This window comes from Esox lucius, chromosome 5 (assembly GCF_011004845.1).
Source record: "Esox lucius isolate fEsoLuc1 chromosome 5, fEsoLuc1.pri, whole genome shotgun sequence".
NCBI classification, from domain to species: Eukaryota; Metazoa; Chordata; class Actinopteri; order Esociformes; family Esocidae; genus Esox; species Esox lucius.
Window position 1 is genome coordinate 4,615,711 of NC_047573.1, and position 26,343 is coordinate 4,642,053.

Here is a 26,343-nt window from a genome sequence, read left to right on the forward strand (position 1 = left end):
ACAATTTTAAAGAAACGTTTCTAGAAGGATCCTTTACATTGAAATTGAAAAACTATAATTTCTTCAAGGGAAAATGTAAAATAGCATTTTAAATACTTTGAAGAATCTACCCCCTTAGAAATCAACCCCAAATAGCTCTTTAGATGTTCATTAGAGGAACCATTAAAAGGGGGGATTTTGAAGAACTTAGTATCCCACATAGTATCAGTAGTATAAATAACCCCTAAACAATACTTGAATAACCTTTTATTAGTGTAGCGGTATAGGGTTGGGTTTGGGCTGTGGTTTGGGTTAATAACGGGTAAATCCTTCCAGTGGAATCCATCCCCCACAGGCCCAGAGGAGTATGTCCCTGTAGTTTTGCACCAAGCCCACCAGAACAGCTCTCCTTTTGTACTCCTACACACACATACACACACACATACACACACACACACACTGGTCAATGACATGGCCTTCATTATCCTGCCGTTACCATGAGACCAGACTGTGAACATATTTCCTTCCTTGTAACACAAACCCTGTGGGAGGGAGGGTCTGAAGAGGGTCTGGGGAGGCCCGGGGAGACTGGAGAGAATGGAGACAGTCTGGGGAGGCCTGGGGAGGCCTGGGGAGGCCTGGTGAGACTGGAGAGAATGGAGACAGTCTGGGGAGGCCTGGGGAGACCTGGTGAGACTGGATAGAATGGAGACGTCTGGGGAGGCCTGGGGAAACTGGAGAGGGTCTGGGGAGACTGGGGAGGGTCTGGGGAGACTGGAGAGGGTCTGGGGAGACTAGAGAGGGTCTGGGGAGACTAGAGAGGGTCTGGGGAGACTGGGGAGGGTCCATGGAGGCCCTGGGAGAGCAGTGAATAGATAAAGAAGAGCTTTGAATTTGCATGGTGCAATTGGCTCAGCAACATTACAAAACACATCTACAATTAGCTTTTTTCGTTAACAGCAATATCCTTCTTCTCCTGCTTGTTTTATATAGGGTATTTTATTGATCCTACTTTGCAGTTAAACCTTTTGGAATTATTAGGAATGACATGGATCTGTTAGAACAAAACAAAATGAGAGCTGACGCTGAAAAGTAGATCAGGTAGGATGGGGATTTGGCCAGCAGGGGGAAGTATGCTGCAATATTTGAACTGAAATGAGATGAGAGAACTACCAGTCAGCTGGGGCAAGAAATGTGATATATACAGTACATTTACACTGTCAGGTGAAATAAGAAATGTACTTGCTTTTGAAACATTTATTTTCCTCTGAAAATCAATATAAATCCCAATTATGTCTTTTGATCAATCAGAAACAATAAGATATGGTTTAGCAAGACATCAGTGTGTGAACACAGCTCAACAGTTGGTTTATTTATTTATTTTTAGGGACATTAATAAGATTAGGACTACACGCATGGTGTGCCCTGGTCTTAGATCAGTACCAATACCTGTGTTAATAGCTGAGGGATCATTTACACAATATCATCATAAGAGGCTTTTACCAGAGGCTCTAATTCTACTGCTTCAATGGCAGGGACTGGATATCATGACCTTGTGGTTCCAGAGTAAAGACTCTTTAAATCGGATTAAATGGTTAAGATCTTAATATGATTAAAGGTTTGACGTTGCCCCTTTAGTCAGTGTTTTGAGCAGGTCTATTGGGAAGAAACTGAAGATGTTTTTTCATTGATTTCACCCCTTTGATGGTGTGACCTAGCTAGGCCTGGACACACCGGTAACAGTATAATGTCATCTGTGGTATCTGAACAGTTTCCCCTGGTTCTGTTGTGTTTAATCTCTCTTGGACAGACTTGGTAAATAAATAGTTTAGCTGATCTGTCGTGAACCAACAGTGTGTCTGAGATTAGGAGATTCAACAGTTGCCTGGGACCAATCCTGAATTTGCAGGCGTGAGGATCAACAGAATTTTTAAAGAAAGGGGGAGAATTAGCCTGTTGACGTGCTGGTAAAATACAAAGTGTGGAGCTCTTCAATCTGTTTCCGATCTCAGTTCTTAACACACAAGGACCCAGAACTTCTGACCAATTAAGTGAACTTTAGTTCAGGGATAACTGCGAGTATGTTGTTTCTGATGTCGGCCCCCTGAAACAGATCGCTACAATGTGTTTTGAGTAAATTACAGACAGCAGGCGACTGCTAGGCTGAGAAAAACTTTAAACATGAAAACTAGTCCTAGAAGACTACTGCCTCACAGTGAGTTCAAATCTGGGCCAGTGGTCTTTCAGCAAAAACTCTCCTAAAGCATTTCCTCAGTTTTCTGTCAAATAAAGCATTAAACTGCTCAAAAATACCTACAAAACGAAAATAACAAATGAAACAAAAACATTCTGTTGCACATTTTGACCTAAACAGGTATCTAACTTCTGATATACTCAATCACTATATGTATTTCACATTACACTGAAAAGGGAAAATGCTAACATCAATAGTGATCAATGTCTAAAAGTAGGTGTGGACTACAGTAAGTGATTTCTGGGCAAATATATAGACATTTTATTATGTGAATTCATTGAGACAATCCCATAAGTATATTATTAGTGGGAACACTTGAGAAGAGATTTCATTAATGAAAGAATTTATAATACTTGCTGATTTTAATATGTATTCATTTTTACAAACAAAGAAAATCCTGGTACTGATTTTAAAATATTTATTAATAATTATTGGCCAATAATTCATTGAATTTATAAATAAATCACTCAACTGCTGTCCCCCTGGACCATCCCAGGAGTGGGGAAAGGATTACTTGAGCAACTATAGCACCACACATTGAAATCCCTTTAAAGGTTAATTTAAAATTTTCCAATCTAATGTTAGATTGTTCTGAATGTAGTCCAGCTAAATGATAGTCTTTGGTTCAGGTTTCTTATTACAGCCATTATAAACTTTAAGTTATAGTTAAAATAAATGGATATGACAAGGACATCTTTATTTATGAATGGCCAAATCGGCTTTAGGTAAAATCAAACCAAACAGAGTTGAATTAAGGTGATGTAATTTTTTTTATAACATGCTGACTTGACTAGCAAAGCTGCATTTGAATGGATTTTTTTATCAGTGTTTGTCTGAAGTAATCAAAGGTTTGTAATGTCTGTTTACAGTTTATCTTGGCACACTGACTTCTTTCAGGGAGGGATTTAAAATCTAATTCAAAGAAAAGGGAAAAGGAAAAAAGTGATAATCCCCTTTAAAGTCATTAATAATTGATGGTTTTCCTTTTCACACATGCTAGAGAAATCCATAGGTCAACAGAATAGTTCTACGAAGAGATCTTTAATCAGTTGAACGGATGTAATCAATTGGAGGCTGACAGTAAAAAGTGACATGTCCGGACATTGGAATCCGGTCGCGGGTGGGGGTTTGTGGGTGGTCGGCTGGCGGCACATGTCATGCACTACAATGAAAGCAAACCACTCTGAGCTAGTAAAGATTTGCTGAAGGGACCAGGTCGTCCGAGGCTATCCTGTCCGCCGGGACCAAACATTCGGCCGGTGTAGCACACCCCACCAAATGTGTAGCCTACGACGTTGACGTCATCGCTTCCGCTCCGCTATCCCTCCCCCGGTGTTGGCGGTGGCGTACGGCCGCCTAGATGCCTGCACAATCCAACATGGAGTAGCGCGAGACGGGGCTCTAGCGGGGCCACCCCTCGGTAACGCCAGTGCGCATTCAGCAACGCACCCCCCCTCTTCCTCGGGCCGTCGAAAACCGGCCACCTAGAATCTAGGAGCCAAATTCGTGGGATAGCCAACTTGTCTATATCAACCCTGAGGATTATAAACTTTGGGAGTCTTTATTTTCCACAAGCAACTGGTTGGCTCGACCAGAAAAGGAGGGCAGGAGGGACACATCCATTCGAAGACTCAAGCAGTGAGCGTTGGGGTAGCCTATTCACACAAAGGCAGGGAAACCCAGGGCTGAGTATATGTGTTGGAAAAAATGACGAGCAGAGAGTATGCGCCCGCAGTGGGATTTTGTTTCAGGTGAAACGAGAAAATGATAGAAGAAACCCATACAAACGAGTAAGTATACCATATTAATAACAACTGTCTCAACTTAATGCACGGAGCTTGTCACGTAGCGTACAGAAATAATCGTGAAGCGCTTGAAATGAAAACAAACTAGAATTAGATGAAACAGCTGTGTCTGATGTATTGACCAGGCTTCGATTGGCAGCCACTGTAGAATGTTTCATGCAAAAATCAAGCTGAAGCTATATGCCCGTTAGACCGAGACTGGTTGAAAATGTGCCCAACTAGCCCACCGGCTTGATGTCTTTTGGAATACCGCTGGGCGCCGGCGTTGGACTGGCAAATACCTCCAACGGAACGGCTGTGCAAGTTGAAGCCACACATGTTTGAGCATTGTAACCCATTAGCCTAAATAGACTAAAACATATACACACATTTATTTTTACAGTATTATTTTAATAAATGCTCGAAAAAGTTGAATTTTGTTGGTTGGAAATTAATGTATTGGACCAGTTCCGTTTTTTTCATAGGTTTTAGTTAGTTTGCATTTACAAAGTAACTACACTGTTTTCGAAGTTATAACATTACGGCACGGGGGTAAATACATTGACAGTAAGAGAAAGCAAGAAAGCGGGGATTGGGCCCCCGCCTGGTTCTAACCTGCGGATTTTGTCTTGCTGAGAGAGAAGAGGGAACCGAGCAGAGTTGTGCGTGGGTGGATCGGAAACATTTTGTAAAAGGGGTCGGGTAGGCAAGGACCTTTAAAATGTTTAAAAAGTCAGAAGTTCTAATGAAAAGTTACATTCTGTCGACGGATGGAAGAGAGCTTATCGTGTGTTGGTCTGTAGCTATTATTGGCGCGCGGGCTATGTACATATGACTATTTGTGTAGGCCATCGTTCGTGTGTTTGCTTCACTGTGGCTGGGGGAAGTCGTTCGGGAGGAGGAAATGAGATATCCGATATGCCTCATCCGCCATCTCTTTTCTGAATCGTTCTCATTTGCATAAGCGTTAACCGGGTGGGGGTTGGCGCCGGGGGGCGGACTTACCACCAGGCAGAAGAGGCCTCGCATTATCTGGGGCCTCGCAATCTTGGCGTTACAGATGATAATTGCTGTCATACATTTAAAAACACAACTTCTTGGCCGGATTGCCGCAAATCCTTGAGTTGAGGCGCCTCCAAAACTAACGTAAAGATCCTTTAACGTGGGCTGCTCAGCTCCCTTTCTCCGTATGTGTGACTGTGTGCATTTCATGGGCCATTCATTCCGTTCAAAGCGCTCCTTTTACTGTCTCAGGAGTCTCGGTTCATTTTATTTTTTCAGAATGACTGTTTCATTTCAGTTGTTGACCACCTTGTCTCGATAATTTCTGTAGATTACAAGACACGTCTAGAACTGATATTCATTGTGTGGAATAAATACAATTAACGTTTTTATGTAAACTACATTGCTTTGTAATAAAATATCAAAATCAAAATAAGTCGTTTAGCAGTTCATTCATGTTATCAGAAAGACAACTGATGTGGTAGATGGCCTCGTTTGAAGTTTGGCTTTTCAGCCATGAAACTTTGCTGCACACAAGCTTCATTAAAGTGTATACCAACTATTTTGTAGTGGGTGGCTACTTGGAAGGTTTCTATTGCATATCTCTTCTTGTGATTACAGAACACTGTTTTTGATTATAGTGTGATTAACGATTCATGTTCTCTAGTATGCGTTTGACTGTTTTATTTGTAATACTATTTTGTTAGGCATTTAAATCATTAGGCCTATAGGATAGAGATTTTGTGTTTGGTGAAAGAAAGGCTGGAAGGACCATCAGTAGCAACAAAGTATTTTACTGAAGGGAAGTTCCTGCCATTTTTGCCTTTCTGATTGTTGGTGTGTAGCAGTCAGTGGGGTGATTATTGAAGCAATGTGGTTGGAGGGGGTGTGATATATCACCACTAACCATGACTAGAAGCTGTTCTTAGTCATGACACAACAAAGAATGCTCGAATACAGCACTTAGCAGTGGTGTATTGGCAGTATATCAGAAACCCCCAACCTGTCTTTTTGCTGTTGTATAATGTCAATATCTCAGGTATCGAACAAGAAACATACTTTTTGTTCCACCTGTAGTGTACAGGTATATAGGGTAGTATACCAACGTTTTCAGAAGGTCCGGATTTAACCAGCCATTTTAAAATTAAGACTGAGCACTCAGGTCACATTCCTATTCTGAAGTAGCCTACTGTAGACATCCTGCCAGTCAGAAAACTAATACTTAACTCTATGGTAAACCGAGGGTGTTACACACCTTTATTTGGTATTAAAGATAATCTTATCTTATTTCACACGGGGGGGGGGGGTCCGATTGTAATCTGCCTCAGCGATCCAAATCACTAAAAGTCCGCCCCTGGTTGCACCGCACCCTGGGTTGATCGGAAACATGCTGTTAAAGGATCACTAGGCTATAGCCTTTTTAAAATGTCATTTTGTTCGATAGACGATTTTGTTTAACGTACATTGTGTCGACGGGTGTAAGAAAGCATGTTCTTTCTTGTTACTGTGTCTTTTCGTAGGCCATCGTTTTGTGTGAGTGACTGGCAAGCGATTCGGGAGCGCGCTTCATTCATAAAATACATGCCAATGGACGAATATATGGCTCGTGCAAAGGTTGCTAGAAAACGTCAGCTACTGTTGTTATCTATGGACACGTGACATCCTAACATTCGATCGTTATTCCAGTTTGCTGTGTACTGTGCAGCCTATTCATAACGTCGGGATGAATCATAGAGCGTTGCCTTACCTTGCTCAAATCCAATACTGCTAGACCTAGTGTGCAATTTGAAATGTAAACAGTGGCACTTTCATACCTGTCAGAGTCGTTTGTCAATTCACTCAGTAGACAAATTGGCCTGACGGCTGCACTTGCTGAAATCTTTATTTTTGATAACACTGTTTGCTTCTAGACGATTATAAATTCAGTAGGCTAACAAACAGTAGGGTGTCATTTTGTCTTATGTGTCTTTTGTCTTTAGTAAATGCAAAACGTATCTACAGAAATATTCTATATGCTATTGGCCTAGCCTACATAATGCGCCACAGCAAGCTCTTACTTGGAAAGCGGAGACGGGCTCTGCTGCTTTGTTGACTGTCAGGAGGTTAGATCAAGATAGCTCTCGGAAGAGCGGAAGGCCGAAGGCCACGGGAGGGGATGTTTGCTCAGCAGTCGCGTGACGCTCGCCCATTCATAAAAGCGGTAACCTTCAGCGCGTCCCATTCACCATTCATAGCTCCAGCCAGGGATATTGCTATCCTAACAAGGGCCATTAGCCCAAAAATCAAACAATAACGACAGGAAACGGTTCTGTTCCGACACGCAGCTGGGCAGGCCGAATGTTCTTCTCTTCACTGATGTCTGATGTTTGTGTGACTCCAAATTTGATTTCCAAATTTATGTTGTTATTTATGTAAAATTTTACACGACATAACTATTTGTTTGTATCCACAACTGCGTTTGAAATCGTCAGCACAATCGTGGTTTAAACTATGTAAACATCCACACCCATATAGCTATTCTTGCCACATGAACATTTCAACTGCCCTGCTTTTCACTGTTCATTGATGTCCAGCGAATTATTTACCCACACTGCACAATTTAAACAGTGCAGCGCACCCACCTGATGTGTAATATGCCAATTATTGTATTACCCACGTTTCTCTGTTATGCGCATTACATTCTATCCTTATTGTTTTCTTTTCTCTCAGAAATGTTTACTCCTATTACAAACGAGTTCTATTATCGTTCAGGAACAGGAAAGTAAGCAAACTCGAACTTTCTATATCCCATTCCTATGACAAATACAACTGAAAACTTGATACACAGGAACAGGAAAGAACCATTTGTGAAAGTTGTATTGATTCAGCCCACCAACATGTGCACTGTCAGGGTTTCACTATTGGGCAGTGATGCTCAGTGACATTCAGCTAAGGTCGCTGCTGTGCAATGTATCTCAGAGCTGAGCAGGGAGCATTGATTACAAACACAGACACGCACAGAGGTCAGTATGGGTAATACTTTAGCCATGTCTCCCTAGACCCAGAATTACAAGAACAGGAAAAGCCCCTTCGTCCACAGCTGATGCTATTTCTATGCATTTCTTTCTGGCATTCCAAACATGAACATTTTTCTCACAGCCTGTTCAGCTCCAGTCTGCTTTTTTTCATACACTACAAACCAATTGTCCGTTCCTTCCTGGGGAGAAGGTACAACCATCAGGAAAATGACATTCAAACCATCTCATTGCTCACAATATCTGCATCTTGAATAACAATCGATTGAATAACTTGTAATATCTTTTCCAGGGTTTGAATCCGTCGTAATCCGTTAGTGGGACTGTTGGGGGACGTCTGTGTGAAAACAATGACAGATTTCTCAACTTGTCGGCTTTCAGTTACTGGTCAGACTATATCTTTAGCTATTAGAAGACAGAGTGTCCACAGGGGAGAGAGGACGATGGACACAGACACCCTTTATCATTAAGAGTGATTGAGGTGAGTTCATCGAATGACACTTCGGGCCCCTGAGAGAGAGAGAGAGAAAAAGAAACAGACAGACCGGTAGGATGAGAGAGTAGAAAGTGTGAGAGACAACAGGATTAGAGTCCAATTCACACTTTGTCTTCAGGCAGTTGAGTTCATTGGAGATTATTGACACTTCAGGCCTCTGAGAGACCTAACTCTGAGAGACCTAACCCCAAGGGACCAAACCCTGAGAGACCTAACCCCAAGGGACCAAACCCTGAGAGACCTAACCCCAAGGGACCAAACCCTGAGAGACCTAACCCCAAGGGACCAAACCCTGAGAGACCTAACCCCAAGGGACCAAACCCTGAGAGACCTAACCCCAAGGGACCAAACCCTGAGAGACTTAGCCCTGAGGAACCTAACACAGAGAGAACATTGGGTCCAGTAAATGCCAGCTCTAGTCTTCAGCAGGCCTCCTCCTTCCACTCAGAAGTGTGAGAGTGTGCGCATTGGTGTACTTGTGCATGTGCACGCATATCCATCGATGCCTGTGAGTAGAAGCCAAAGGTGCATTAGAGTCAGTGGAAAACTTGAGCCTATTTAGACTATAGCAATTGTTGTGATAACAATTTTATTTAAATTATATTTATATAAGATGCAAATAGAATGTCCCGTTTACATTAGAAATGAGAAATTCTGCTTATGTTGTCGCATGTTGTCTACCTGGTAACTAACACGGCGCTCTCTGCCGAATAGGTGCTGTTGTCAGTGAAAGCAGAATCGTTGAGGTGCCACTATGACATGTTTTACTTCCCAGTTTTAGTTTTTCCTGATTCTGTGTGTACACTGAGCTGGGAGAACTTCATACGGAGAATGCCCACATCACTGCTCGTCCCATTCCACTACGCTTACACAATTATATGCCCCATCAAGGAGTGGTTCGCTTGAGTTTTAAATACACTACAAATTGTTGTATGGAAGTATTGGACTTTGGAGCAAATTGCACACACACACATGCCGACGTACATACACACACACACGCATAAACATAGACCCTGACCAAAGCTTCCGCAAATGGCACTTAAAATGATTGGCCTGTGTTTTAAATATATAGATAAACAAGGGCTCATAAAGAACAAGGCAATAGTAAACTTTGTCCATCCTAATTGATGCACTGATGCACCAATGACCAGCCAACCAGGGTCAAATCATTTTGTAAATGCTGGAGCTCTATGGCAAGATACACCATTCCCCTGAATTCTGTGAAAACTTGACATAAGGCGTGTGACGTACAGACAGATCCGCAGTCCCCCCCAGATCTTTTTAAACACTATCAAAAAGAGTACAATGAAGAGACATTGTTTTAGCCCTGACCTGGAACTTTTTTCTGCACCCAAAAATAACCAGTAATAAGCTGAGGAAGATGAAAAAAAACACTGATGAGCTCTGGAAGATGAAGAAAACAATAATAAGAAAAACACAGGAAGTAATGTGACCGTGGAAGTGATTCACATGATGTAGAGAGGGGAGGCTTGGACGGTGTAGAGGAAAGGAGAAGGGAGGGAGTAGAGGAAAGAAGGAGCAAGGGAGTAGAGGAAAGGAGGAGGGAGGGAGTAAAGGAAAGGGGGAGGGAGAGGGAGGTCTGTTCTACAACACACTGCCTCACCCTTTGCTTGTTTCTTGACGGCAAACAGTCCAAGCAAAGGTAAATTACCGTTATCACTGGAATGACATGATATGATACGGCTATTAAATGTGTCATGCAGTGAATATCAATAAATCCACTTCCGATCACACCCATACCAACCCCTATTTGGCCGCAGGTAACCTTCCGGTCCCTGCGGTGCAAGAGCTGCCGCCACTGTCTCCACGTACCCACCACACAGTAGGTCCTCCCAGGCAGCCAGGGCAGGCCCAGATAAGACAGGAACCCAATATCACCCACCCGGAGAGTCTTACTGCATTAGAATTCAAGACTTATTCAACATTCTAAAATGATTTATAACTGAATGTTTAGTGTTAGGCAATTATTCAACATTCTAAAATGATTTATAACTCAATGTTTAGTGTTAGGGCAATTATTCAACATTCTAAAATGATTTATAACTCAATGTTTAGTGTTAGGGCAATTATTCAACATTCTAAAATGATTTATAACTCAATGTTTAGTGTTAGGCAATTATTCAACATTCTAAAATTATTTATAACTCAATGTTTAATGTTAGGCAATTATTCAACATTCTAAAATGATTTATAACTCAATGTTTAGTGTTAGGGCAATTATTCAACATTCTAAAATGATTTATAACTCAATGTTTAGTGTTAGGCAATAATTCAACATTCTAAAATGCTTTATAACTGAATGTCTTAGAATTACAGCATTATTCAACATTCTAAAATGCTTTATAGCTAAATGTCAAGAACTTGAGTGTTGTTCAACATTTTAAACTGCTTCATAACTGAATGTCTGGAATCTGAGAGGCATTTTACATTCTAAGTTTGCCCGACTCTGTGAATGTGCATCCCTGGTCTCTGGAAACATTGTGTGTCAGTGTTTTTGCAGCCTGTGAGTGTTTGATGTAACAGTGGTGAAGTGTGGGATGGAGCAGCAGGATCCGTAGGTGCTGGCCATCGTGGGCGTGGGCATCCGGGTGTGGTTAATGGTGGGTTTTGGTGCAGTTTAGCAGGCTAGTTACATGCCTGTGTGGTGTGGCCTGATCACAGGTTTTAGGACCAGTCAGTCTGTCAGTATGGGGCCTTTCTCTCGTTGGAGACAGACAGACTGGACAGCTTGGTAACATGGTGGTGAAGACGGCCCTGTCCTAGGAATCACCCGGCATATACGTCCTGGGTATATCTACTGGATATCTGACTGGACAACGGCACGTCGTGGTGGATGAGAGAGTCTCTGGCTGCCTGTGTAGTTGGATGTGTTCTGACTGTTGGACGACGTAGGTCTGCGTTCAAAGCCATTTGGTAGCAGCCCACAGAGGGTGCTGCCTTCTGATGACTCATGCAGCGCAGTTCTGTGTGTGTGTCTGTGTGTGTCAGCGTGTGTGAGACATGTAAACTCAATCCAGTTTCTTAGTGGGTTGCCTGGCTACCCAAACTCACCACTACCACCGCGACGCTGAAACAACGAGCCTTCTGGTTGGTCCCAGGAACAAATGATTGGGCCAGAGCCAGAACGCACATTGGCAATGGCAGCGTTTGGAAAATGTGTCTATCCAATAGTCAACGACTATGTCATCAGACAGTGACTCTGCCATTTGACTTTGAAGTGTGCATGGTTGTGTAACAATGCAAGTGTGTATTAGAAAGCTCTCCTCTGGTAATCTACGAAGTCCCAGTTCACAGCACTGCATGCAGTCTGTTTCTCTGTGCCCGTCTGCCTTCAAGGTTTTTCTATCTGTCTGCCTCTCTGTGTATGAATGTGTGTGGGTGGAAGCTGGTGAACCAGTTTAGCCACCTGTGTCCCTTCAAATCCCTGTTTCCAATTGAGTTATGTAACACACACACACAGTCACACACATCCAGCAGAAACGAAGCATTAGCATTGGTATGTAACACGTGTTTACACGAGAGGGAGGAGGGCGGTGGGGGAGGGCAGCGGGGGCGGGAGATGGGGGAGGGAGACTCCAGAGCAATGCATTGTGGAAGTATGTATAGTCTTTTATTACTACATTGATGAGGCGTTATACTCTATTAATACTGCATTGTGGAGGTATTATAGTATATGAGTACTACACTGTGGAGGTATTATAGTCTATGAGTACTACACTGTGGAGGTATTATAATCTATGAGTACTACACTGTGGAGGTATTATAATCTATGAGTACTACATTGTGGAGGTATTATAATCTATGAGTACTACACTGTGGAGGTATTATAATCTATGAGTACTACATTGTGGAGGTATTATAGTCTGTGAGTACTGCATTGTGGAGGTATTATAGTCTGTGAGTACTGCATTGTGGAGGTATTATAGTCTGTGAGTACTGCATTGTGGAGTTTTTTTGTGTTGTTTTGTATTACCTGATTAGCTCTGTTTTGCATTACATAATTGTACTGTTCTAAATCACATCTGTGCGGTGTTGTAACTGTTACTGCTCAAGTGGTAATCAGCTCAATTATTCTGTTCATTTATCCTGGTATATCGATACATGAATCAGTCGATTGTCCAGAACGCCTGACCCCCAGAATGTAACCTACCCTGCCACGACCCCCGCTGACCTGCCCTGATAACCTGTGCCCCTCCCTCCTCAGTGACAGCTACATAGTGCGTGTGAAAGCCGTGGTGATGGTGAGGGATGACTCCAGTGGGGGCTGGCTGGCCCAGGACGGGGGCGCTCTGAGCAGGGTGGGGGTCTGCAGGCTCCTTCCCCCTGAGCTGGGGCTCGCGCCCCTTGGTCGTTCCCACTTCCTCATCCACGGAGAGCGGCTACTGGACAAACAGGTAGGCCCGGGAGCAGATGAAGACAGTGACAGACAGACATGCGTAAACATCAGACCTGCTCATGATAGCAACACCTGTTAGGCAGTTTGATTGTTTCACCCGCACAATTTTCTCTTCTCATCACCCTTTTTAACAAAGTGATCTCCGACACACATTTAGCTTTATTTAAATGGTAGTAATGTAGAAATGGGGTTGCAAAGATAGACTCTTAATTATTCTGGCAAAAATTCCCCTGGCATGACACTGTAGGTGTGACGAAGGTCCCAAAATCGCCTCATTCTCCTGGAGATCTACGTACTATTCACCTAGATGGTTTGAACGGTTTATGTTCAATGTACAGGAGCTTTTCATTAAATCCACCCACAAGTGTTTGGTCATTCAGCTGGTCGCATCATGTTTCCAGGCCCCAGATGGAGTGTTCTACCGCAATATTGCAGGAAGAACGAAGAAAACATGGAATTCAAATTTTATTTGGTTTTGCCAAAAGAGTGCTCTACATATAAAATTGACACACATCAACATATTTTGAGGTGTGAATATGAAATGTGATGTCCCAGACATTCCCACCAACTAGACTGCCAACCTGTTGTCATGGTAATCTGATTTATTTTCAAATGTAATCGACAGGTGATCCTGGAGTGTACTTTGCGGAAGGACCTAGTGTACACCAAAGCCACTCCCACATTCCACCATTGGAAGGTAGAGGAGAGGAGGTGTGGCCTGACTTTCCAGAGCCCTGCAGATGCCCGTGCCTTCGACAGAGGTGTACGGAAAGCCATCGAGGACATGACAGATGGTACGCAACCCTGGGCCTCTCAGACATGGGCCTCTTAAAGTTAGCTGCTGCCATTGTCTCCAACCCTGTTCCTGGAGATCTACCCTCCTGTAGGTTTTAACTCCAACCCGGTTCCTGGAGATCTACCCTCCTGTAGGTTTTAACTCCAACCCTATTCCTGGAGATCTACCCTCCTGTAGGTTTTAACTCCAACCCTGTTTCTGGAGATCTACCCTCCTGTAGGTTGTAACTCCAACGCTGTTTCTGGAGATCTACTGTCCTGTAGGTTTTAAATCCAACCCTGTTCCTGGAGATCTACCCTCTTGTAGGATTTAACTCCAACCCGGTTCCTGGAGATCTACCCTCCTGATGGTTTTAACTCCAACCCTGTTCCTGGAGATCTACCCTCTTGTAGGTTCTGACTCCAACCCTGTTCCTGGAGATCTACCCTCCTGTAGGTTTTAACTCCAACCCGGTTCCTGGAGATCTACCCTCCTGTAGGTTTTAACTCCAACCCTGTTCCTGGAGATCTACCCTCCTGTATGTTCTGACTCCAACCCTGTTCTTGGAGATCTATCCTCCTGTAGGTTGTAACTCCAACGCTGTTTCTGGAGATCTACTGTCCTGTAGGTTTTAAATCCAACCCTGTTCCTGGAGATCTACCCTCTTGTAGGATTTAACTCCAACCCGGTTCCTGGAGATCTACCCTCCTGATGGTTTTAACTCCAACCCTGTTCCTGGAGATCTACCCTCTTGTAGGTTCTGACTCCAACCCTGTTCCTGGAGATCTACCCTCTTGTAGGTTTTAACTCCAACCCTGTTCCTGGAGATCTACTCTCCTGTAGGTTTTAACTCCAACCCTATTCCTGGAGATCTACCCTCCTGTAGGTTTTAACTCCAACCCTGTTCCTGGAGATCTACCCTCCTGTAGGTTTTAACTCCAACCCTGTTCCTGGAGATCTACCCTCCTGTATGTTCTGACTCCAACCCTGTTCTTGGAGATCTATCCTCCTGTAGGTTGTAACTCCAACGCTGTTTCTGGAGATCTACTGTCCTGTAGGTTTTAAATCCAACCCTGTTCCTGGAGATCTACCCTCTTGTAGGATTTAACTCCAACCCGGTTCCTGGAGATCTACCCTCCTGATGGTTTTAACTCCAACCCTGTTCCTGGAGATCTACCCTCTTGTAGGTTCTGACTCCAACCCTGTTCCTGGAGATCTACCCTCTTGTAGGTTTTAACTCCAACCCTGTTCCTGGAGATCTACTCTCCTGTAGGTTTTAACTCCAACCCTATTCCTGGAGATCTACCCTCCTGTAGGTTTTAACTCCAACCCTGTTCCTGGAGATCTATCCTCCTGTAGGTTTTAACTCCAACCCTGTTCCTGGAGATCTACCCTCTTGTAGGTTCTGACTCCAACCCTGTTCCTGGAGATCTACCCTCTTGTAGGTTTTAACTCCAACCCTGTTCCTGGAGATCTACCCTCCTGTACGTTTTAACTCCAACCCTGTTCCTGGAGATCTACCGTGTTCTTGGATAACTGTATAAGAGAAATATAAGTTTGAGCTATCCCTTTAAAGACCCCTTTTAATTTAGCTGGCTAAATTTCAACTGAACTGAATTAGTCCCAATGGGCCCTATGGGTGAGGGGGCTGCATCATTCCTGGGGGGGGGGGTATTCTTGGGGGGTGGGGTGTTGCCTTGTTTAAAATGATAAAAATTGACACTATCTGGTGCTTGTTTCAATTAATCTGGAAACCAAAAGATTGTTGACTGAATTGGGACGTAGTTAAGCTGAAACAATGATGTTTTATAGTCTGTAAGGGAAAGGGTTGATTAATGTTGACCCTCTTTGCTCTCTGTAGGCTCCACAACGTCCTCCTCAACCCTCCAGAACGAGGCTGAACTGGGCGATGACGATGTGTTCACCGTAAGCACCGCCTTGCTGATTCAGATGTTTCGGCCATGTCAAAGATGTGATTATGTCCATGACAATAATTATTACAAATGCCATTTCATTTAGCGCCAGGCTCGAATTGCACAAGCCCAGCCCTGAAGCACTTAGCTGGTGTAGGTCGTTTGAAAGGGCGTGTGTGTGTGTGTTCTAACTTCTCCACCCTCCTGTAACATGACACTGGGGGCAGCAGGCAGGGTCAGAAGGTTACTTCCTGTTAACTTCTTCCTCCCCTACCTCCCTGCCCGCACACACACACACACCTTTACCACAGAGCTGTCAGCTGCAGCAAAGTCTGTCACCACAGTGGTTTACCAGGAGAGCCAGGTGCTGGCTTTTGCATGTCCTGTTTACTTAGAATTGATTCAATCTCCACTTTTGTCATTCATTGGTCTTCATTGTATTGTTTTTATTTTCCACTCACTTTGCCGCTTTGTAAACAAATGCTTCCCTTGCCAGTTAAGCTGCTTCCCGTTAAAGTTCAAGTGTTGAGGGGGGGTTGGAGGTGGGAGGGGCTTGTGGCTCACCTTCACGCCAACTGTCTTTAGGATCTCATGGAAATGGAAGCACGGGTGGAGTGGATTCTGAAAGATAGTCACATGAAGACAGACAGACACACACAGACACACACAGACACACACAGCAAAACAGCCCAGAGGGAAGTGGGAGGAGGGGGGCCGGCAGGTTTAGGAAGCACATCCTTCCAAAATAATTCCTCCTGGACTAACCTATACTTAACCCAGCCCCCACCGCCCCTATACTTAACCCAGCCCCCACCGCCCCATACTTAACCCAGCCCCCACCGCCCCATACTTAACCCAGCCCCCACCGCCCCTATACTTAACCCAGCCCCCACCGCCCCATACTTAACCCAGCCCCCACCACCCCTATACTTAACCCAGCCCCCACCACCCCCACCGCCCCTATACTTAACCCAGCCCCCACCGCCCCATACTTAACCCAGCCCCCACCGCCCCATACTTAACCCAGCCCCCACCGCCCCTATACTTAACCCAGCCCCCACCGCCCCATACTTAACCCAGCCCCCACCACCCCTATACTTAACCCAGCCCCCAACACCCCCACCGCTCCTATACTTAACCCAGCCCCCACCACCCCAACCGCCCCATACTTAACCCAGCCCCCACCGCCCCATACTTAACCCAGCCCCCACCGCCCCTATACTTAACCCAGCCCCCACCGCCCCATACTTAACCCAGCCCCCACCACCCCTATACTTAACCCAGCCCCCACCGCCCCATACTTAACCCAGCCCCCACCGCCCCATACTTAACCCAGCCCCCACCACCCCTATACTTAACCCAGCCCCCACCACCCCCACCGCTCCTATACTTAACCCAGCCCCCACCACCCCCACCGCTCCCATACTTAACCCAGCCCCCACCACCCCATACTTAACCCAGCCCCCACCGCCCCATACTTAACCCAGCCCCCACCACCCTATACTTAACCCAGCCCCCACCGCCCCTATACTTAACCCAGCCCCCACCGCCCCATACTTAACCCAGCCCCCACCACCCCTATACTTAACCCAGCCCCCACCACCCCCACCGCTCCTATACTTAACCCAGCCCCCACCGCCCCTATACTTAACCCAGCAGGGGGGGTGGAGTCCAGTGGCCGTAATTTATTGAATGACAGGGTAAAGAGAGAGTGAGAGACAGTCAGTCACCATTCACCCCTGACAGCGGTTCTGACCCTCTCACTGCAGAGCCAGTTGGCAGTCAGTCAGCTTGCCAGTGGCTCGGTATGTTTAGTGTCTGGCCAAGGTTTGACTTGGAAAACAGCCTGAGAGGAAAAGGGACAGGACACCACCTCTACCACACTAGAACAGCAGGGGTACATCTCATTGAAGATAGAGAGGACACTGAGATTCCGAACCAAAGAGGAAAATCTAATTTAACGTTTAAAATCTGCTCAAATGTTCTACATTTTGCGAAAGCTATACTGCCCACTGACAGCCGTTGTTTGTCTCATCTGACCAACACTTGTTGTCTTGTCTTTTGTCCAATCAGAACACCACAGACAGCTCGTCCAACTCCTCCTCCCAGAGGCTGGAGCCATGTGTGCATCCACTGGACTCCGCCCACCCTGCTGACTCCTCCCACATACACAACAGCTCCATATCGGGACACCAGAACCTCCACGAGCCGTATAGGCTCTCGGATAACTACTTCCTCGATCTGGTAAGCCAAACGGGAGTAAAATTTGGTGCAACTGAAACATCTCTCTCATCGTTGAGAGTGATTGGTCCCATTATGACATCACCGAAGAGGCAGCACCTTTGGGGCAAAATACGTTGTGAAGTTATCAATGTTCTATGTCTCAATTCATTGATCCCTCCTGGTGATCCAGTCTGACATGACTCTCAAAGCATCATAAAGAGATATCCGCCAATGTGTTTAAAAGTCGACTTAGCCCAAGCTAAGATGGCCTTTAGGCAACTGGAGGCTTCTATTATTGTTTGGTATATTGTTTTGAACACACTTCATGCATTATCAGTCGCCAGTCTCTCAAGGATCTTTACTAAAATCATCTGGGTACATCTTAGGGGACTGAATGCATTTTGATCGATCACATAAAACTGATCCACACATCAAAACTGATCCATCACAGTACAAAACTGATCCATCACAGTACAAAACTGACCCATCACAGTACAAAACTGACCCATCACAGTACAAAACGGACCCATCACAGTACAAAACGGACCCATCACAGTACAAAACGGACCCATCACAGTACAAAACTGACCCATCACAGTACAAAACTGACCCATCACAGTACAAAACTGACCCATCACAGTACAAAACTGACCCATCACAGTACAAAACTGACCCATCACAGTACAATTCCCGAATTACAAGTACAGAAGCTGATAGTTAAAACACATTGGAAAGCAATCTGCATTTACCCATCCGCATTTACCCACAACTGAATGTGACTAATAGCAGCATTTACTTCCAGGGCTTACTCACATTATGCCTGGGGAAATTAACATTGTGAAAGTAGGTATGAGTGGAGCGCTGGATTGAAAGATGTTTTTTTATTTATTTCTTTACAGCAACCTTTGCGTCACTCTTTAGAAGGACAAATTAACGCTACTTTTAGTTATTTTGGTTTCTGTTTGAATACCGCAGTTTCTTTATACTGGTCAGGTGACTGAGCCTTTTCCTGTAATTATGTTTCCTAGCTTCCTTTACTTAGAATGCCCTAATAACTCAAAAAGTACATGGGGAAAATTTGTGTGATTTGTCAGGCTGTAACTATAGACTATAACTGTAATTTGTCCTGAAAGGATGGTACTGATTGGTCCGTAGGTGGCGCAGTAAAAAGCCTATCATTTCTAGCGTGTGCCATGGCTTCCCTGTTTGATGTACAGGCCTGGGAATGTGTGTGCTGTTCACTCTAGTTACAGTAAAAACAAAGTTGCAACATATGAAGTCCATGTGGATTGTCTGCCATTTCAAATTTTTTGAACAATCTTTAGATTAACATGTTAACTGTAAGGCTGTCTGACATTAGGCAACATTTTATATAAGGGTCTGTGTTGTACAAAGCTAAGTGCTACGTTCCAAAATGGAGGAAAAGATAGTCGGACAAATGCAAACCATATCTTGGCCAAATTACTAATGCCTGTAACTTTGCACAAAAAGTACATGTCAGATGTCACAGCTTATGGTGATCTTATTATGATTCATATTATATATTCCATTAAAATATCGGGAAGCCATAGGCATTGGATCCTTAGCAGGCTGTGTTGACCTATACGTGTTTCATAAAAGGTTTGTTCCTTTGACATGTCTTCAAACCAGAGAACATTACAGGGTGGGGGCAGGCCGGCTGAACTATTCCACAGTCAGACGCGTTACAGTATATGGAGATCTCCCACCCGTATGTACAGTTCAAATGATCCAGTGAGTGGTAACACCGGGTCAGCATTTGTACCGCCACATAGGAGGGTCATGGATGGTTGGTGGTTGTCAGAGCATCTGGCAGCGTTTACAGGGCAGCCGATGGCTATCTCGGCTTCCTTGCCGTGGGTGGAGGAAGTCAGGCTAGACGGAGTGGTCACGGGCAGCTCTGAAAAGCTTACAGTTCTTCGGTGTGTAGTGCTTTAGGCAACAGGATAGCAGACGTGCGTACTCTGAGATGTGAACGGATGTCCAATGAGCCCTTTGAGAACATTCTGTCAAAGGCGCTGTAGCTGGCCTGGATTCGATTGTGAATGTGGACAGTAGCAAAAGACAGACGTTAGCTGGGAAGAAGGATGAGTACGTTTTTGTTGTTTATTGGCTATTTGTGGATGGTGCAGTACATGTAGGGAACTAGTTTATCTCTGTGCCACTATGTTTCTTCATTGGATTTGAGAACACATTGGATGGACCTTAGACTATTCCATCCAGAATACTTCCTGATTTTTTGGACTGTGCTTCCAGACTGCCCTTTTCTATTCAGGTTTTGAAGTCTGAACAAAGAGGGGGCCAATGCAGAATGTTGATTTGGTGGTCAATTAACTATTTCTTTGCGTATTTCAATGTGCACCTGTGGTCATTTACTTACAAAGACATTTTATACCTCTGGCAGAGGAAACCAGGTTTTTGGCCAAAATATCCTGGTACTGGGTAAAGTTCATAATGGTGTTGACAGTAACAAGCGCCCGGGAGCAGTGGAAACCAAAATACCACCATTGACTTCAAAGATTCACCACCATTTTGTGAAATAATTATGGGGTAATTTTCTTCTTATTGGTAATAGAATAGGGTTAGGGTTACTTACAAACTGTGGCTGCCTTTCTTCTTCCTGACCAAGCTAGCCCTTCTTGCTGATTGGACGGCCATTAGCTCAATCAAGGTAGAAGGCGGGAGACTGTGTTCCTTCCGGTCCGTAAGGGTTCCGGTCGAGACTTCCTTAATAAGAGCCAGAACAGCATTCACACCCGGCCGTTGCTATAAATGAGAATTCTGTTCAGTCCACTTTCCTGTTGAAATAACTGCTCTGGTCCATTCCATGTCTGTAGTCTTACCAGGTCATTCAGTGGCATACTTACGTTGAACACTTGACTCACCCCTTTCTCTCTCCCTCTCCCACCCTCTCCATCCCCCCTTTTCTTTCTCTCTAAGCCCCGCCCTCCCCGGCAAGTCACCTTCCAGGAGGACGAGGAGATTGTCCGGATCAACCCTCGGGAGTGTTCTTGGGAGTTCCCCTTTAATTCCTCATCCCGCTCAGAGCACCGCGGCTACCACCTACAGCGCTGCGCGGTCCCCGGCTATGAGGACTACCGACACACCATCCGCCCACCGGATGACTCGGAATCCTACGTCCACTTTGCCAAGAGCGATCCCCGCAAACACGACTACACCTACCCCCTGGCGCCGGCGCGCTTGGACCCCTCTGACTCTGACTCCACCCTCAGACCCTTACCCAAGAGCCACCAGTGTCACACGGGGGGGCACGTCTTCAGCGGGGGCGTGGTCTCTGCTCAGCCCCGCCCACTCCTCCCAGTCGCCTCCAACGGGGACGACAAGAGGTCCGACGAGGGCGAGGTCGGTGCGCGCCTGCGGTGCCAGTACTGCAGCGAGACATTCTACCGGGGCAACAACCGGCGGGGGCGGTGCCAGGACGCGCCGGACCCGGTCAAGGCCTTCGTCCGGCGGGTCAGCTGCATGTGGCTGGCCGACACCATGCTCTACCACTGTATGTCCGACCCGGAGGGGGACTACTCCAACCCCTGTTCCTGCGAGGGGGGAGGCGAGGGGGGCGGCGGGGGGGGGCGGCGGGGGGCGGAGGCTGGTCACACGCTGGGCGGCTCTCCTGGGACTGTCCCTCCTGGCCCCGTGTCTCTGCCTGTACCTGCCCCTGCACGGCTGCCACCTGGCCGGGAGGGCGTGTGGGTGCTGTGGGGGGCGGCACGAGGCCTCAAAGACATGAACCCCCCCTCCCCCCCACATACGTCCATAACAAGCTCAACAACAGCACATGGGAGGATGCGAAGGATGGGGAGCTGACAGCGGGGTAGTGCTATCGTGTCGTAGTAAATGCGGGACAAGTTGGCGGCCATTTTGTAAACGCGGTGGAGACTGTAGAATCGCCTTCGCTCTGGACGTCTCTTGGGCATCTCCCCACGTGACCATCTAGGGGCTTGATTTGATCCATATGTCAGCCTCCAGTGGTACAGCTCTATTATTTAAAGGCCATTTCCAAATAAGCCGACATTGCGTGCAGCGATTTAACGCGAAGGCACTTTCCGTTCTGGATTGGAGATCTTTCATAACGTGCATTGAATCAAGCCTCTAGGTCTGTCTGTTCTTGATTGAGGAGGGACAGCACAGCACTCTTTTTCAGGAGGGCTTTTTAAATGGCTGGCTAATATGTTGTGTATCACATATGCAGCTAGGTACTTTATATTTTTAACACAGACTGTGTTGAAGAACTTGAAACATTTTGTTTGCATATGTTGTTGCAGTTAGTAACTAGGAGATTTAATAGTTGTTAGGAGTGCCTGCTGTTTAGCATAGAAACTGGGTTAAAATCTATTTGAAATCTTTCAAAAACGTTGAGCATTTTCTTCAGCTTGCCTGGAGTGAAAGGTGGGCGGGGTTTGTTGTTGTTCATTGGTTGCTGGGAGTTTGGTTGGTTGCTAGGAGTGTCTGTTGTTTGGCACAGACCTGGGTTAAATTCTATTTTTAAATCTTTTTTTTTATTTATTTACATTTTTTTTTACTTTACGCAAGATGGTCAGGGCATTCTGTTCATTAAGCCAAGCAATCATAGTCAAGGACATTTGGAATTGGTATTTGAACCCAGGTCTTCTGAAGATACTTGTTTGTATGCCATCATGGTGAATGCCAAACCACTCCAGTTTCTGACTGTTCACGTACCTTAACTGGCCTTTTGTCACAAGTCCTTCACAAGTGTGTGCGTGTGTGTGTTTGTGTGTTCACTAAAGCCGCATTGCTCCTAGTAAAACATTTTAATGCTTTAACCTTACTACACCAATCCATAAAATGAACACAACCTTAAGATTATCTGCAATAACAGCATTCATCATGTTAGTGTTAGAACATACAGTCAACCTTACATACATGGTCCTGGACTTCAAAATCATCACTGTGCAATCTTCAGGTATTCTAGGTATTCTGGTGTTGGAATCTTAATTTGACAATCATTCTCAGAACAGTGACATAATTCAACAGGATATGTGAATTAGAGTGTTAATTTCAATAACGAAATGTTTTGTGTTGTGGTTGACCCATTTCTACTGCACAAATGAGGTCTCACCGTATACACCAGATTACCACAGACACTGACATTTTAATGTGACCGTACTCATCACAATAATTACCAGCCTTTAGAAACCCTTAAACACACTACAAGTACGCAGTCCCTGCTGTGCAGGACATTTCCATGGTCTTTCGTTTAGATCCTTCCTCTGCGACATCGTAAAGCATGACACATGTCCCCTGGTGCTGTTGTGTCGCCTAAAACACGGAGGGTTAACCCTTTACGGTCAGTGTGACCCTGGGATCCCGCCAAGTTTAGACGTTTGAATCCAAAGATTATTTGTTACTCTATTTATACACTATCTGACTGGCCCACCAGGCAAAGGTTGGATGGATAATCACTCCGCAGGACGAGACACTTGGCAGAATATAGACGTGCGGAAAGCCCATTCGTGTGGCAGTTATCAGCAGTCCCTTCACCATTGACCAGAAAAGCCTTGTCCCGCCTCCCTGTAGGGCGTGCTGGTGCAGCCTTAAGGGAATTGAGCTACGTTTGGAATACACACTTTGAAAGATTGTTAAGTCAGATGTGTCTCAGTTTGTTTATCTTTCAAACCTCGAGGTTTGAAAACAGACTTTTGGAGGTACTTATAAGGCACGATGTTATAAACGTTTATACAGATTAAAAGTACAATTAATTAAATATTTTTCTAATATATGAGAAAGAAGCCCAAACCCAATATAGATTTTTGTTATAATATTTATAACAATAACAGTAATTTGCCTATCTGCGTCGTACAATCTCACTGAGGACTTTTCCATTTCAACCTAAGACCAACCCCTTACCTCTCCACCCAGTCACACGCCAGCTCTCCTGTGACTGACACTGCAGCTGGCCTCTCCCAACACTCCATCCACAATGTTAACAAGCACAACACTAATAACACGACAACACGGGCCTGTTCCAGAGGGCGTGAGGTTCTGAGGGAAAATGTGCAGAGACACAATATTAATATAATTGTAAAATATTAATATTATTGTTAGATTTTATCTGAACATTCCACAACTTTGCGCCCTTCTGAACGCAGCCCGGGTGTAGTTGTTCTCTTCTTCAGCGTAAGTTATTACTATGCATTCAGTGTCGCAAGCGGTTGGTTCTTTTTAAAAATGGCCTAGTTTGTATTCAATAGGCAATAAATGCAGGGGGCGAATAAACAAAAAGAAATTCCTCTTTCCCTCTGTATGTTTTATCTTTGCACACCCTAATGAATACAACTCTGTTGACATGCCAGTGTGGATGTTATTTAGCCTACAGAATGGTTGAATAAATGGTCTGTTCTAGACTACGTTACGTTGCAATGAGTAATGCCGTTGGCTAAACGCTTCCACTGGGTTATTAGGTAACACTTTAAGCCAACCTGTGCAATGCCTTATAAACTTGTTATAAGCCTTTCTAAAGTGTTATTGTAATTTGTTGGGTTAATTCTGTTTCTACAGGATGTGTTGTCAGACTGGATGACAGCCAGTCTGCCTGTGTGATGCCTTATAACTTCTTAAAAGCTTTTATGAGGCCTTCATCCGTTTTGTTTTGGGGCGAATTCTGGTTCTATGGTACGTCCTGGCCAAGTAGTGAAGTCCGCGTGTGTCATTTTGGAAGTATAGTCATCAACTGTCAATCTTTAGCCTACTCAAAGTCAGCTGGTATGATGCTTAACGGATTGTTATAATCATGTATGAGCCCCTATAAATCAGTTAAGACACATCCATTCCATTTCAGTGGGATGTCTTGTTGTGTCACCTCATCAGTCATCCAGGACAAGACTATTTAGAACGATGCCTTATGCCTTACTAGCCATGTGGGATGACTTAACGTCATCATTTTTGTTTCTTGGAATGTCTGTTCAGTCTGTGTGCGTATGTCCCTCCTGAATTGTAGGCTATTCATCAATCGTCGGTAACCAAGAGCAGTGGGTAGGCCTCCACTCGGTGGTAAAGCAAAAAACCAAAGGCTGTCTCGTGGTTCGCAGCAGTTCCAAAGTGCCTGTGAGCACAGGGTTCATCTATTTCCTTTTATCAATGTATTTTTTTTTTTAAAGTACATTTTAATTAATCCACCCTTGTAATGATTAGATTATTTGTTTTATTTTTTATGACAAGTATTTTTACTTCTGTACAAAAAAGCAGTATATATAAATATATCGACTGTATATCAAGTGTATGTGGTACATATTCATTTCTATTCCGTTGTTTGTGGCTGCCATTTCCGACAGACGTAGCTCCCATTCCAGGACCTGCAATCGAGTGTCAGCCTGGCTGCGGAGGTAGCGATCACAATATGTCTTTACATTCTGTCTAATAAAGGACACGGCTCAGTGAAACCACACACACCGCTGTCTGCCGTCATTCTGGCTGTGTAGTGTCAAATCTGACTACAGTCCCGGATCCGCGTGGGGGGTGGGGTAAAGCTGGGCAATGAAGAATGTGGGCCCCCCCCCCCCCCGGATCACAGACATGAGAACCCATGTTTTGCCTGCCTCCCCTCCACTCAAACCTGCCTCCCCTCCACTCAAACCTGCCTCACCTCCCCTCAAACCTGCCTCCCCTCCACTCAAACCTGCCTCACCTCCCCTCAAACCTGGCACCCCCCACTCAAACCTGCCTCCTCTCCACTCAAACCTGCCTCACCTCCCCTCAAACCTGCCTCCCCTCCACTCAAACCTGCCTCACCCCCCACTCAAACCTGCCTCCCCTCCACTCAAACCTGCCTCACCTCCCCTCAAACCTGCCTCCCCTCCACTCAAACCTGCCTCCCCTCCACTCAAACCTGCCTCACCTCCCCTCAAACCTGCCTCCCCTCCACTCAAACCTGCCTCACCTCCCCTCAAACCTGGCACCCCCCACTCAAACCTGCCTCCTCTCCACTCAAACCTGCCTCACCTCCCCTCAAACCTGCCTCCCCTCCACTCAAACCTGCCTCACCCCCCACTCAAACCTGCCTCCCCTCCACTCAAACCCGGCACCCCCCACTCAAACCTGGCACCCCCCACTCAAACCTGCCTCCTCTCCACTCAAACCTGCCTCACCTCCCCTCAAACCTGCCTCACCCCCCACTCAAACCTGCCTCCCCTCCACTCAAACCCGGCACCCCCCACTCAAACCTGGCACCCCCCACTCAAACCTGCCTCCTCTCCACTCAAACCTGCCTCACCTCCCCTCAAACCTGCCTCCCCTCCACTCAAACCTGCCTCCTCCGCATGAACATGCGATATCTATTAAGGTTTCAGAGCTGCTCCGTACAGGAAAAGCATCCAGGCAGCAGAAGGATTCAGGGAGTCGGTTGGAGGGAGGGAAAAACGGACGAGAAAAGGTGGTTTCACCCTTAATTAACTTGCTCATCTGTGATCTGGGAACCAGTGAGGGGCTGAGGA

At 45.4% G+C, this 26,343-nt stretch overlaps 1 protein-coding gene across 1 annotated transcript; it reads left to right on the forward strand.

Annotated features, from left to right (window-relative positions):
• Window positions 1–3,359: 3,359 nt before the first annotated feature.
• Window positions 3,360–25,298, forward strand: LOC105008553 (sprouty-related, EVH1 domain-containing protein 2). Its single transcript, XM_010867881.5, has 6 exons — window positions 3,360–4,023; window positions 12,755–12,944; window positions 13,572–13,740; window positions 15,583–15,647; window positions 17,708–17,878; window positions 20,816–25,298. Exons 1-6 carry the CDS (start codon window positions 3,998–4,000, stop codon window positions 21,698–21,700), a joined length of 1,506 nt encoding a protein of 501 aa, XP_010866183.2. The 5' UTR covers window positions 3,360–3,997; the 3' UTR covers window positions 21,701–25,298.
• Window positions 25,299–26,343: the final 1,045 nt, after the last annotated feature.

Bases quoted from the DNA above. Each gene is read 5' to 3' on its own strand.
- LOC105008553 (XM_010867881.5), top strand. From the start codon at position 3,998: ATGATAGAAGAAACCCATACAAACGA. The intron at 12,945-13,571 runs GTAGGCCCGGGA...TGTAATCGACAG, and splicing joins AGCGGCTACTGGACAAACAG to GTGATCCTGGAGTGTACTTT. The intron at 13,741-15,582 runs GTACGCAACCCT...TGCTCTCTGTAG, and splicing joins CATCGAGGACATGACAGATG to GCTCCACAACGTCCTCCTCA.